Source organism: Saccopteryx leptura, chromosome 9 (genome assembly GCF_036850995.1).
Source record: "Saccopteryx leptura isolate mSacLep1 chromosome 9, mSacLep1_pri_phased_curated, whole genome shotgun sequence".
NCBI classification, from domain to species: domain Eukaryota; kingdom Metazoa; phylum Chordata; class Mammalia; order Chiroptera; family Emballonuridae; genus Saccopteryx; species Saccopteryx leptura.
In genome coordinates, this window is record NC_089511.1 from 45,234,021 (window position 1) to 45,247,786 (window position 13,766).

Genomic DNA, 13,766 nt, shown 5'->3' on the forward strand with positions numbered 1-13,766 from the left:
TTTTTTAAACCAGCTTTCATTAAGCATGTACACTGTGCCTGGTACTATTCTGAGTTACCTGAATGGAGACCCCAGACCCTAAAAATGGAAACTGTTTTGTTTGTTAGTATCTGTTATGTCATGGGTCTTTCTCCACTATGTAATCTTGGTGAGGAACTTCCCTCCTCTGAGCCTCTGACACTCCCTATATATGGGAGTGTCATGGTGAGGCTGCCTAGGCATCATGCTTAGAACGGAGGCTCAGTAACCATTTGTTGAAAAAGTAACCAAAGGGGCGTGGTGTTCCTGTCCCAGAGTCCAGGCTGGGAAAGCACGATGGTTGTGGCCAGGCCATTAGTTACTGGTCACTGAGCCCACCATGCTGGACACAGGAGTGGTACCCGGGGAAACTGGGCACGTGAGACCTGGCCTTTGGCACTAGTACTCTAGTGTGGGGGCTGTAGACACTAAACTAGCAAACACAAACAGGAACAGCAGAATTTCTAGACGTTAAACGTGCTATGAAGTGATGTAGGAGAAGGATAGTGGAGCAGGGGGCTTTTTTACTCAGAGTAGTCAGGAGAAGATTCACAAAGGAGGGGAGGGAGGAGCCAGGTATGGATACTAAGGAAGAGTATTCCATGAAGGGAGCAGCCAATGTAAACCCTGAGGTTTGAAAGCCAGTGTGAGCAAGGGGAAAATACAAGCAGAGAGGTGATGGGGGCAGGTCCTGTGGGGTGGACCACAGGGAGGACTTGGCTTTTCCCCCGAGCGAGATGGAACCACAGGTGGGCACTCAGCAGGGGAGAGGTGTGACTTGGCTCAGGTGCTTACGGGGCCCCTTGGCTATATATGAGGGACAGACTGCGGAGGTGGCAGGGGTAGTGGGAGACCAGGGAGGGGACAGGGGTGGAGAGCAGGGCAAGGCCAGAGAAGCAGGGGAAATGGCGGGTTTGGTGAGCAGCCCCCACCTGCAGGCCTGCCGCAGGAGCCCAAGTCTGCCCTCCTGGTGCTGAGAGCCTTGACACCATGTTTGGGAAGAAGAAGAAGCGGGTAGAGATCTCAGCGCCATCCAACTTTGAGCACCGCGTGCACACGGGCTTCGACCAGCACGAGCAGAAGTTCACGGGGCTGCCCCGCCAGTGGCAGAGCTTGATCGAGGAGTCGGCTCGCCGGCCCAAGCCCCTCATCGACCCTGCCTGCATCACCTCCATCCAGCACGAGGCCCCCAAGGTATGCTGGCACCCACCACCTCCTCCGCTGATTCACACCAACTCCCACAGAGGGACCCCAACCCTTAACCCCTCACTTGATCTCTTCGCTGACCAATCCCTTATGACCTCCAGACACACACCCCAACCCTCCACCCTCATCCTCACCCCTGATGCTGGCCTTTTACCCACTCTTCCACCCACTGACCCCTCACTGTGCCTCCGGTACTGACCGCAACCCTGACAACCCCACACTTAACCTTGATCCCATCAGCAGTCCCTCCACGCCAGCTCCTAAGTTGTGCTCTCCTGGAGCCTCAGACCTAGAGCACCGTGTTCCTGCCCTTAGTGCCACAAACTTGTCCTGAGCCTTACACAAAGCTCCCATGGCAGCCGGGGGGGGGGGGGGGGGGAGACACACGGACATGTTCCTAGATGTGACCACCCCACGTAGTCAGGGCTGAGCTAGGGAAGTCCAGAGAAGGCCCCTGACCCAGGCCCGGGGTCCAGGTCCATTTCTTGGAGGAGAGGACACCTGAGCTGAGCCCTGAGGGCTGAGGGGGAGGAGTCCTGAGGCAGGTGGTGGGGCTTTTAGTGGAGGAAGAGGCCCACATGAGCATTGGGCGTTTTTGGTTTTGGATTTTTTTGTTTGTTTTTATTTTTCCTGCCATCTTAAGCAATAGGGCAGACTTAGGATATGAATCGAGGTCTGTTTAAAAGGCTCATGCTCTTAATCTCTTTCCTCTCCATGGTTCAGGTCCCAGGCATGGCCTGCAGTGAGGTGGCCTGGCTGTGAAGCCAGCCTGGGAGCACAGAATTTATCCGAAGGGCAGTGGCAATGGGAAGGGCCTCAGGCCAGGGGAACGAAGCCAGGGTTGTTTCAGGGGTGGGGGTGGGTGTAGCAGGCTCGGCACCCAGGGCCAGGCTGCAGCTGACTCATCCTTTCCAGTGCCCGGCCCAGCCTGTGGGAGGAGGCCCTGCGGTCAGCAAGGTGGGCATAGACACAAGTGGATACACTCTCCCACCAGGGCCTCAATCTGATGGCCCTCTTAGGTGTTTCCTGTGTCTCATGCAGGGTGCTTCTGAATATTTTGAATTGTTTGTCACTGCATAAAGAAGTGAGAGATTTTATGTTCAGACCTCTATTTCTGGCTCCTCCTGACTGATCGGCTGGAGCTGAGTGGCAGCTGTGTCCACAGGCAGGGCTTTGGCTGCTCTGAGCCACAGGCCCCACCCAGGCAACCTCAGTTTCGTCCCCTACCCAGCCCTGTAGCTGCTCGAGTGCTGGTTATGCCCCTACTAAGGCACCTCCTAGAACCTAGCCCCTGCTTGGCCTGCCAGCCATGGGTCCTGCTTGGGGCTGTGTCCAGCAGGAGGAAGGGGCACCTTGTCATAATTCACACAAAGGTGCCACACAGCTAACGCTGTCTTGGGGGCCCTGTGGCACTTGTGTTTGCTTGTTTGCTGCCCAGTTCTCCTAGGCCCTTCCGCAACCCCCAGACACTTCTGCCTTGCTTCACTGGGTCCCTGGGCAAAGCCGGACTTCCCAGCTGGGAGCCCAGGCTCAGGAGAGGCAGGGGCAGGCTGTATAGGGGCACTGTAGCCAGTAGGTGGGCATGTGGGATCGGTGTTTTCTGCACACCAAAGACAGTTCTGACTTCAGGGTGTCTAGCAGCCCTCAGCCATGTCTGGTGTGTCAGTGATTGACAGCACAGGGGTGAGACCATATTCTTTACGTCCCACAGCCTCCACCCAGCTCCCCTCACTCACTCACTCCTTCAGCACATGTTTATTGAGCACTGATTTAACCAGAGCAGAAACGACCCAGTCACTGCCTTCACACACATTGCACCAGAGGAGCTGTGTGTGCTTTTTTATGTCCACTGGTTTTAAGTGCTCTAACCAAAAAAAAACCAGGGGTTGGGGAGATAGGGATTGTTGGCTGGCACTTAGGACGGCTGGTCAGTAAAAGCCTCCATCTGAGAAGCTGAGTTTCCAGCAAAGACCTGAAGGAAGGGAGGGAGGGAATGATGGCTTATTTGGGGGGAAGATATTCCAGGCAGTATGAACAGCCATTGCAAAGGCCCTGAGGTAGACGCTGCCTGTGTGTTTGAAGAGCACTGAAACCCATGTGCTGGAGCTAAGTGAGAGGCAGGAAACCCTGGAGGCCATGATTCCGAGAAGTGGCCAGGCCTGGATCAGAGTGTGGGCGTAGAGGCTGAGCACTGGAGGGGTTTGGGACACACTTTATTGTGCCTAGTCCTTTCTGACTCTCCCTGTACCCCACCCTGGGCCTCCAGGGGAACAGAGGACGTGGGTTTTGGGGTTAACAACACCGGCAGGCTGCAGGGCAGGGAGAGCCAAGCTGTGTCCTGGCCCTAGCGTCCTGTAATTTGCAGCTCTCCGGGGCTGATTATGGGTGGCGTGGTCTCTACCCTCCTTCTCCTTCACCCCACAGGGCAAGAACCTTCCCCCAGCCAGGGAAGCCAGAGAAAGACAGGAGGGTGCTTCTGGTGGGGGAGGGGTGGCCTTCTGGTGGGAGTGAGGAGGTGACAGCCTGACTGAGGAGAGCTCACTCCCTCAGCTGCTCCTGTGACTGACTGCTCTGAGCTGGGGGAGGGGCTGCAGGCCTCCCCGGGGCTGCCCCCACCTGCCCAGCCATCGTCACCCCATGGCATTTCCTCATTTGTCTCTGTCTTGTCTCTCTGTGTGTTGTGTTCTCTCCTTGTGTGTTGGTTACATGTCCTTTGTCCCCCTCCTCCTTGCCCGGCCCCTACCCCGCCATTACCCCGGACCCCAGACCATCGTGCGGGGCAGCAAAGGTGTCAAGGATGGGGCCCTCACGCTGCTACTGGACGAGTTTGAGAACATGTCGGTGACACGCTCCAATTCCCTGAGGAGAGACAGCCCACCGCCGCCACCCACCCGTGCCCGCCATGAAAATGGGATGCCCGTGGAGCAGGCTGCCATGACCAGAGGGAGCCCAGAGAAGGCGGGCGGCCACGGCCGGGTTGCTGGTCGCAGCGAGGGGGTTGGCAGCAGTGGTGACCGGCGGCGGGTGGGGCCAGAGAAGAAGCCTAAGTCTTCTAGGGAAGGCTCAGGGGGGCCCCAGGAATCCTCCCGAGACAAGCGTCCCCTCTCTGGGCCTGATGTCAGCACTCCCCAGCCTGCTGGTGTGGCCAGTGGGGCGAAAGTGGCAGCTGGCCGGCCCTTTAACACGTACCCGCGGGCCGATACAGATCACCCGTCCCGGGGCGCCCAGGTAACTGATCTCCCTGCCCAGGACTCCCTACTGGCCCCTTGCCCAGAGCTTTCCCTGTCCCTACCCACCAACTCCAACCTGTGCCCAGCCCAGTGTCCATCTCCATCCTGACCACCATGTGTCTGTGCCGCAGCCGGGCCCCTGTCCTGCTCGGGAGGGCAGAGCTGGTTGGGCCCCTCCACTGACAGCCTCCTCTCTTTTCTGTTTCAGGGGGAGCCTCACAATATGGCCCCCAATGGGCCATCAGTGGGGGGCCTGGCTGTCCCCCAGTCCTCTTCCTCCCGACCTCCCGCCCGAGCTCGTGGCCCCCCCAGCCCTGGAGTGCTGGGCCCCCATGCCTCTGAGCCCCAGCTGGGCCCTGCAGCCCAAACCCTCGCTGCCCCGACTGGCCCCCTTGCCCCTGGGCCCCCCGGACCCCGCTCTCCACAGCGAGAACCCCAGCGTGTGTCCCATGAGCAGTTTCGGGCTGCTCTGCAGTTGGTGGTGGACCCTGGTGACCCACGCTCCTACCTGGACAACTTCATCAAGATCGGTGAGGGCTCCACAGGGGTTGTGTGCATCGCCACCGTGCGCAGCTCGGGCCGTCTGGTGGCCGTCAAGAAGATGGACCTGCGCAAGCAGCAGAGGCGTGAGCTGCTCTTCAACGAGGTGGGCCTCCGCCTCCCTGTCTTGCCCTTCCCATCTCCCCGGTGCTCCACCACACACACAATAGTGTTGAGGCCCTAGGAGGTGGGGACAGAAGGCGCTTCAAGGCTAACTTCCCAGAGCTGGGCTCTCTTCTCCCTCCTCACATCTACTCCTCTGTTCCCACAGTACCCACAGCCACATGTCTGTCCCTTTCCTGGCCCCTCCCTGAACCCCAGCTCTAGGACCCTTGGGCCCACTGAAGTCTGTCCTCTAAGCGTCTTCCAGGCCGTGCACACCCATTGACTCCCAAATTGGCCCCAAAGTGTCTCCCCAAACTCCTGCTTGTCCTCTGGTTCCCTGTCTAGAGAGACCCTGCCAATCCTGTCCCCTGCCCTGGACCTCACTGGTGCATGTCCCCTGCCACCTCCGTGCAGCCCCGTTTTCTCCCAGTGGGCCCTGCTCTAGCCTTCCTCTGGGTGCCCGCTGGGCATCCCCTACACAGCAGCCAAAGGGCTCTTTATGATGGTAGGACCATGCTACCCTCCTCCCCCTAGTGACTCCTGAAGGGCCCCAGTGCCCGCAGGGTAAAGGTCTGGCCCCTTTGCTTAGTATTTCAATCCCACCCCCATCCAGGTCCTTGGCTCTGTCCGGCCTTGGCCTTTGGCTCTTGGTGGCCTCTCTGCCAGGAAGCTTGTTGCAAAGGCAGACACCTGGCTCCTTCCAGAGAGTGGTCTGTGTGGGAGCCGCCTCTGGGCTCTGATATGGGGTCCCTCAGCACTCAACTGTGCCCCATTACCCATCCCTCAGCCCCCATATTATAGTGCTTCAGCTGCGCCTTGAGCTTTGATGCATGCGGCCTGTGAGCTCTATGCTCCCTCCAGGCTTTGCCTGGCTAGGCCTTCTTGCTGTGAATTCCTCCCACCCCCACCCCACCACCTTTTATTCTTGGGTTAATACCTACTTGTCCTGGTCTCAACCCTGTGCTTAGATGCTCTCTTCCCACCTTCCTCTCTCAACACCAGCCTGGTCTTCAGGGCCACTCAGAGACCAGCTCAGGACCGGTTACCGGTTGGGATCAGAAATGTGAGTGCATGCGGTAGAGAGCACCCTCAGAACGGAAGCTTCAGGCCTAAGCTGCCTCTGTGGTCTGTTGACTTGGCATTGGGGAGGGCAGTCCAGGGTAATCTCAATGAGCAAGAGTGAGCGGTGGGACTGCGCCTGCAATGTGGCAGGGCCCACGCCCAGGCCCAAGTGAGGCAGGAGGGCAGCTGATGGCTGGGTCCGAAGGCAGGAGCTGGTGGTCCTCCGCCTACCATGCTGACACAGCCTTCTGCGCCAGGTGGTGATTATGCGGGACTATCAGCACGAGAACGTGGTGGAGATGTACAACAGCTACCTGGTGGGGGATGAGCTCTGGGTGGTGATGGAGTTCTTGGAGGGAGGCGCCCTCACCGACATCGTCACTCACACCAGGTACTGCCAGGCAGCTGGATCCTGGCTGGCACCCAGCCTGCTGTCTCCCCAGGCTCCCCAAGGTGGAGCTGGGTCCCTTCAGACCTCTGGGGTGGCAGAGCCAGCAGGGCCATGTGCTCCTCAGGCCCCCAGGGTGGGGCTGGGTCCCCCTCACACCCCAGGGTGGGGCTGGATCCCTCTCAGACCCTGGACTGGTGCCCTACCTGCCCCATTGCTTACCCCTCCCCACACAGGATGAATGAGGAGCAGATAGCCTCTGTGTGCCTAGCTGTGCTGCAGGCCTTGTCTGTGCTCCATGCCCAGGGCGTCATCCACCGGGACATCAAGAGTGACTCCATTCTGCTAACCCACGACGGCAGGGTGAGGATTTGGGTGGCTTGGGCTTTTGTTACTCCTCCCCAGCTCCCCCTCTGCGGTGATGGCGTACTTTGGCCCCCAATTCGGAAGCCTGAGGAGCATTCAACTTGTTTGTTCCTCGTGCAACAGTTCAGAGTCAGGACTGTGAGGGGCTCTGTTCAGGAAGTCATTGGGGCCCAGGCTGGCAGGGGCTCTGCCATCAGTAAGATTACGGGGTGCTGGCCACTGTAATCTTGCCCTCGGCTCAAAGAGGGAAGAATGCGTTTGGGTGGCTACTGCAGTTCTGCCATATGCATCTCCTGCCACTGGGACTAGACACCTGGGGTGGCCGTGGGCCGCGGCCCTGCCTCCCATCTTCTGGACTGAAGTTCTGAATGTGAAGTATATGGATGAGCCTCAAGAGTGCCCAGAACCTGCATTTATATATCAAGAGTGGACTTTCAGTGGAAGGGCCCCTTGGCTTTAAGCAAATTCTTGGTGATTCACCTGCCCTGCCCCAGGAAAGTTAATCCAGACAACAGAGGTGGCAGCGTGGAGCTCCTTTTCACTGGGAGTCTCAATCTACTGTGTACCTTCAAAGATCTGTAGATGTGTTTTAGGGAAATCTGTGAGCCACCCGAACTTACACACTCTCTGTGGGCATGCTTTCTGGTGTTGAGAAGGCCCATACATGTCCTCAAGAATTTGAAAAGTGCCTACAGTTCCAAGAATATGTAAATTCTTAGTTCCATGGCCCTGGTTGTCACAAAGGCAGTCCAAGTGTCCTCACACTTCAGGGAAGCAGAGGCCCCCTGTACCAGCCTTGGTACCTGTGGGACTCAGGCCACTTCCCTCAGCAACCCTAGGGCGACCCTGTCTGGAAAGCAGATGGTATGATCTTGGGGCAGTGACACCTGAGGGCTCCCTGTCAGAGTTGGTGGAGCTACCCATGGTCCGACTCGAACCTCTGGGCTACATGGTATACACTCAGCTTGAGGGAGGCCAAGGAACTAAAAAGGTGAGTGCCTCTACTCACCCTCGCCCTGCCAGCACCTCTGACCCCACTGCCTGTGCCCTGCCCCACCCCAGGTGAAGCTGTCAGACTTCGGGTTCTGCGCTCAGGTGAGCAAAGAGGTACCACGGAGGAAGTCATTGGTCGGCACGCCCTACTGGATGGCCCCGGAGCTCATTTCCCGCCTCCCCTACGGGCCAGAGGTGAGCCAGAGGCAGCTGGTTGTTCACTGTCAGCACCAGTTCATGCTGTGACATCAGAACAGCCAGTGTTGGGGTAAAGTGGGTCTCAGTCTGGGGAATGGGTCTCTAGGGATGAATCTGTGGGAGAAGAGGAAGGCAAGCATGCACTCATTCATTCATTCCTGCTGGGTACTTGTTCTGAGTCAGGCGCAGTGCTTGGCAATGATAACAAAGTGCTGAGCAGAAGTAGTCACGACTGTTTGACAGCTGGTGCAGAGGCCACAAAGTGGCCGGCTCCTGGCTGGTTGGCCTGAAGATGCTTTTGCAAGCATTTTTAAAAGTCTCTCATTAAAGTCCAAATTCCCATTCTTTGTCAGAAAACCAAGACAACTGGCCACGTGGTGGCCAAATTCCTACCTGGCAACCATTGGCAGTATGGACGGGTGTTCTGTTGTATGAAGGGCAGCACCTTCGTCTTGGCCATAGCCCCCACCCTTCCTGCTGCCCGCACTGACCTGCTTCACTCAGCGCCATCACCTGCCTGGCCCTGAGGTTTCTCCAGTCAGCAACACCTGACCCATGCCTGGCCGTGCAACACACCCTGGGGAGCATGTCATGGGGGCCCTCAGGCTGGAGTGGAGTCACATTGGGAAGGGAGACTGGTGTGAGGTTCTGAGGGGACATCTAAGTCATGGCAGCCTGTGAGTGACAAACTCAGCTCAAATGGATTTAGCGAAACCTAGAAGCTGTGGGTCGCCAAAACTGTGACGTTAGAGGGTAGTGGGCTTCAGGACTAGTCGTCCACGTGGTCTCTGTTCGGGCCCTGAATCTCTGTAGGGTTTACTCAGGCAGGTGCTGCCCTTACGGCAGCAGAGATGACCCTGGCAACTGGGACACGTCTCCCTGCCTTTGGGCACCATAGCATATTTGGGTTACTGTCTCAGGTTGGTTCTGATTGGTTCTGACTGCCTTTTCCTAACCCAGTTACTATGTCCCAGTGAACCTGGTCATGCCCCCACAACCCCTGCCTGCCCCTGGCTGAGAGTGAGGTGAGGGTCCAGAGGAAACTGAGTGCTCAGCAGAAAGAGGGGACAAAGGCTGGGTGGGCAGAACCCCTCCGCGGGCTCCCTGGGTGAGGGGCGGTGGGGTTGGCAGGCGTGGCGTCGGAGTGGGTGTTCTGGGTCCAGAGCTTGGGTTGCAGAGGCAGAAGCGGAGCTGCGAGCCGTCCCTCCCAGGCTTCCCTCGGGCCCTGCCTGCCCAGCACAGTGCCGCCCTGCTGTCCCTTCCCTGCAGGTGGACATCTGGTCACTGGGAGTGATGGTGATCGAGATGGTGGACGGAGAGCCCCCCTACTTCAATGAGCCACCCCTCAAAGCCATGAAGATGATTCGGGACAACCTGCCACCCCGACTGAAGAACCTGCACAAGGTGGGCCCTGCTGGCAGGCAGGTGGGTGGGCAAGGTGACCCAAGCCCTCAGGGTGGCTGGGCACCACCCACACTTGCCCAGCCAGAGCACTGGGTGTGGATGGGCCTGGGTGTTGATATGTCCTGCCACTGAATGCCATCCCCTCCCAGGCTTCCAGTGTTTGTGGAAATGCCTCTGCCCTCCTCATCCCACAGAGGGGCCTAGGCTGCCTGGCTGAAGGCATGTAACAGCCAGGTTCAGAAAAGGCATTACCTGGTGAGAAGGGGCACCTCCAGCACCAGCGTCTGCCAGAGCCTCACCAAACTTTGAAAATAGGGAGGAAATGAGTTCCTAAGGCCAAGCTTTAGACATCTGGTACCTTTTTCCTCCCGACTTGTGCAGTAGATGTGAGCAGTAGATAGAGGAGGAGACCGAGGCCCCCACAGCGAGTGAGCAGTGGAGCTGGCTCTCAGACCCAAGCAGGGACCCTCTCCCCTGACTCTCTCCCCTGCCTCCCACACAGGTGTCACCGTCCTTGAAGGGCTTCCTGGACCGCCTGCTGGTGCGGGACCCAGCGCAGCGGGCCACGGCAGCTGAGCTGCTGAAGCACCCGTTCCTGGCCAAAGCGGGCCCGCCCGCCAGCATTGTGCCCCTCATGCGCCAGAACCGCACCAGATGAGGCTTGGCACCCTGTCCCTGAACCAAAGAGCCCCTTGGGTCACCCTCGCCCTGCCAGAGGCCAGCGGGGGGCCACCCCCTGCTCCCCCCAGCCTGGGAGACACTCCGTGTGACACCACCTTCCTTACTGGGGGGCAGAGTGTGGGACCCTACTACTGAACTCTGGTTTTGATTTTGTCTAAAAACATGGAGACTTGTGGGAGCAATAAGGCTCCCAGGACCCCCACTCCCCACACATCTGGGACAGGATGTTGCTGGTTTTCCTGTCTCCAGGAAGGACAGGCGGCCTTCCCATCACTGGAAATCTGCAGTGGGAGCTGCTTGGGGTGGAGAGAACACTACGAAAGAGGTGTGTGTGTGTGTGTGTGTGTGCGTGCGTGCGTGTGTGTGTGTGTGTAACGGGTGTGCACGCAGCGGAAGGTCCCGTGCCTCTGCCCTCCAGCCTGCGAGTGGGTGTCTCTGAGACCTTGCCTAACAGACAGCCCCCACTCCCCTGAGCCATGGCGGGGGTCAATCATGAATGTCTGAAGAGTGGCCTTTTCCCTTAGCCCTGCGCCCCTTTCTGTGGTTGGACGGGGAGACGAGTCAGGGCTCCCCTCCCACCCCCAGCCTCTGCAGAAAATGACTACTGCACCTGGACAGCCTCTTCTTTTCTAGAAGTCTATTTATATTGTCATTTTATAACACTCTAGCCCCTGCTCCTACCTGGAACAGATGGTCCCTGTCCTGCAGGGTGGCACCAGGGACAGGACCACTGCTTGAAGAATCGGGTTTCTGTCCCCTTGGTGCAGCCTTGCCTTCCCCTCCCTCAAGTTAGTTTTACAATTAAAACATTTTCTTGATTTGTGTGTGTATGTGTGTGTAGAGGCCCCTCCATACCCAGGCCACCTGGGGGGAGGGGCTCTGGAGTTGGGAGAGGGTGGCCTGGCTAACCCCAGGGTTCCAGCCCAGCGAAGGGCAAGGGCTGTGTCTGTGGGTGGTAAGGGAGTGCCAGGTGGAGAGCAGCTGATAAAGCCCCTGGTCATGGGGGCAGGATTGATACCGCCCTCCCAGGCCTGGGAGAAGTCAGTTTGCCAAGATGACCAATCTACCAAATCTGTGATTCCTGGGAACTTATTTTAAAGGTGATCTTGAGTGTGTTGAGTAGGTAGGAACTGATCCTGAGTGAGCTGATGTTAGTAAATTGGCCAGTGGGCAGACGGGCTTTGGGGCTTGGCTAGGGCGGATGGACCTGGGGCTGCCAGCTCCAGAGAGAACCATCAGTTAAGCTCCTCCCTCCAGGCTGAGCCTCCAGGAGGCTGAGCCTGGGTCCCAAGTTGGGGAGAAGGAATCTAGCTGACATTGAGGTGACAGGGCACCTTCTGCATTCTGGGCGCCGAGCACTCCAGGCCAGTGCTGGACTTTGTATGTGTCCTCCCCAGCATGCTGAGAAGTATCGGGCAGGGACGGCTAGGGACGAGGAGTCAGCCCCCGCCAGAGCCGGCAGGCGTCACTGGCACCAGCCTCCTCAGCCTGGTTTGTGGGTGGAAGTGTGTAGTACGGGCAGAGGGATTCCGGCGTGCTCCACATCTCCTGTTCTCCTCCACTGTCATGTGATGTCCCCTAACCCCCCTCTCCACTGTTCCTGAGCATCCCCAAGAATTGGGGTCCTGTTTCTGTGACAGCCTTGCCAAGTCCCTGCACGGTCTAGCTGGGTAGTCACAGAGTGTCTGGGGAAAAATGCCAGAATTGGTGTAAGGGGAAATAGAAAACAAAGGACCAAATAGCCCCCCACATACACATACTTTAAAAAATACTTGGAGCAAGAATGCTTTTACAAATGAGTTCTAGAAGACTTTGAAGGATCAGGTAATTCCTACCTTGTACAAATTGTTCCAGAAGACAATTTAGGAGGCTGGCATGCCCATGATAGCCAAAGCAGATGAGGACGGTGAAGACCCGAATGTTGCCGCCATGCGTGCAGCTCAAGGACACTGATCTCACTGGGCGCCTGTGGAGAGGCCGCTGGGGTTGTGGATGCGGAGCCCCGCGGTAACTATGATTGGTCACATCACTGCACTCTTAAAGAATGACTTTGGGGAACTCCTCCTCCAGGCCCACTGCCTCGCCCTGCTGATGCCCGTGCTGAAGGGTTTTCCATGGTATCAGTCAGAAACCCCTCTAATTGTGAATGGGATTTAGTATAGGGGGTCAATTACCAAGACACTGAGGAGGCTAAGAAGCCACAGAGGGCCTATAACCGAACTAGTAGTCTTTAAAGGTGGGGGCTGCCACCATGGGTCTAGAGGGACAGAAGGGGTCAGTGGCACTATCAGAGTGCACTTGTTTCTCTGCTGCACTGAATGGAATGACTTCAGCTTTCCATCCTGTTCCCACTGGAAGCCTCCTACTGGAGGATCTCACAGACCCGAGCAAGCAAGGGAGTCTCACGGGGTAACTTCAGGCTTCCAGTCTTGGTGAACAAGGATGCACCCAGAAGGGCAGGTGTGGCGGCTCAATACACGTCTGCCTCTGCGGAATGGGGCACAGGGTCTCGCCTTGTCCAGGTGCTGTCCAGAGTTGTGCTCCACAAGCAGCGAGAATTCAGCCACAGCAACGGCCCGGGAGAGGGAGCCAAGGGATATGTGAAGGTCAGATTTAAGTAAGTCAAAACAGTGGTTCTCAAAGTGTGGTTCCGGGACTGGTGGCATCTCTGGGAACTGGACGTGAATGCGAGTTCCTGGCCCCCACTCACCTCAGGCTCAAGCACACTCCGGAGGGGCCTGGCAATTTGCACTGTAACAAGCACGCTATGGGATTCTGAGGCCAGTTCAAGTTTGAGAGCCGCTGAGACAGGAATGTGGGATTCAGCCCCGCCCAGTCAGCAAGGTCCTGGTCTCCTTTCATCTCACTCTCCTCACTCAGATTGTGGCCTCTTCCATGTGGTACCACCACCAGAGGGGAGGATAGTAAGAAGGCACTACCCTTTAAGGACAGGACGCTGTTTGTATTATGGCCTCATTGGCCAGAGCTTAGTCTGGGAAATGTAGTCTTGTGTCTAGCTAAAAAATTCTATTACTATAGAATTGTGTTACTTTACTCCTGCTGGTAAACTATTAAGTCTATAGAGGAAAATATTTGATGACCTAGAGGCAGAGAAGGACTTCTTAAAACTTCAAAGGAACAAATTATGAAGAAAAAATTTGATTATATCAATAATTTGTTCAAGGAAGGACATGAACAAATATAATAGGTTCAGAATAGGTGAAATATTTGTAAAGTCTAACACCGATAAGATTTTTTTTTAACAAGAAAAAGAACAACCCAATAGAAAAATGAGCAAAGGGTACAAACAGGCAACTTACAGAAAGAAAAACCCCAAAGGCCAACAAGAGTGTGCACAAGTGCTCAATTCATTAGTAATTGGAGAAATTGGAAAAAGACAAATTCTATCACTAAGCCGACCCTTGAACAATGCAGATTTAAACTGCATGGGTTCACTTATACACAGAATTTTTTCTATAAATACCTGTACTTTTTAATTTTTTTTGAGAGAGAGAGAGAAGCATCAACTTGTTCCAATCAGTTGTGCACCCATTGATTGCTTCTCCTATGTGCCC

The 13,766-nt window shown here is 56.6% G+C and overlaps 1 protein-coding gene across 2 annotated transcripts in view; it reads left to right on the forward strand.

Annotated features, from left to right (window-relative positions):
* The window catches only part of PAK4 (p21 (RAC1) activated kinase 4), a 52,343-nt gene extending 41,348 nt beyond the window's left edge, over positions 1-10,995 (forward strand). For both annotated transcript variants that reach the window (XM_066348233.1, XM_066348235.1), the window contains exons 3-10: positions 957-1,212; positions 3,991-4,452; positions 4,663-5,100; positions 6,419-6,552; positions 6,786-6,912; positions 7,978-8,103; positions 9,376-9,510; positions 10,013-10,995. In XM_066348233.1, the coding sequence (XP_066204330.1) occupies positions 1,009-1,212; positions 3,991-4,452; positions 4,663-5,100; positions 6,419-6,552; positions 6,786-6,912; positions 7,978-8,103; positions 9,376-9,510; positions 10,013-10,168 (1,782 nt within the window). In that variant the 5' untranslated portion in view covers positions 957-1,008 and the 3' untranslated portion in view covers positions 10,169-10,995. The remainder of the gene's footprint in view (positions 1-956; positions 1,213-3,990; positions 4,453-4,662; positions 5,101-6,418; positions 6,553-6,785; positions 6,913-7,977; positions 8,104-9,375; positions 9,511-10,012) is intronic.
* The last annotated feature ends 2,771 nt before the right edge of the window (positions 10,996-13,766 follow it).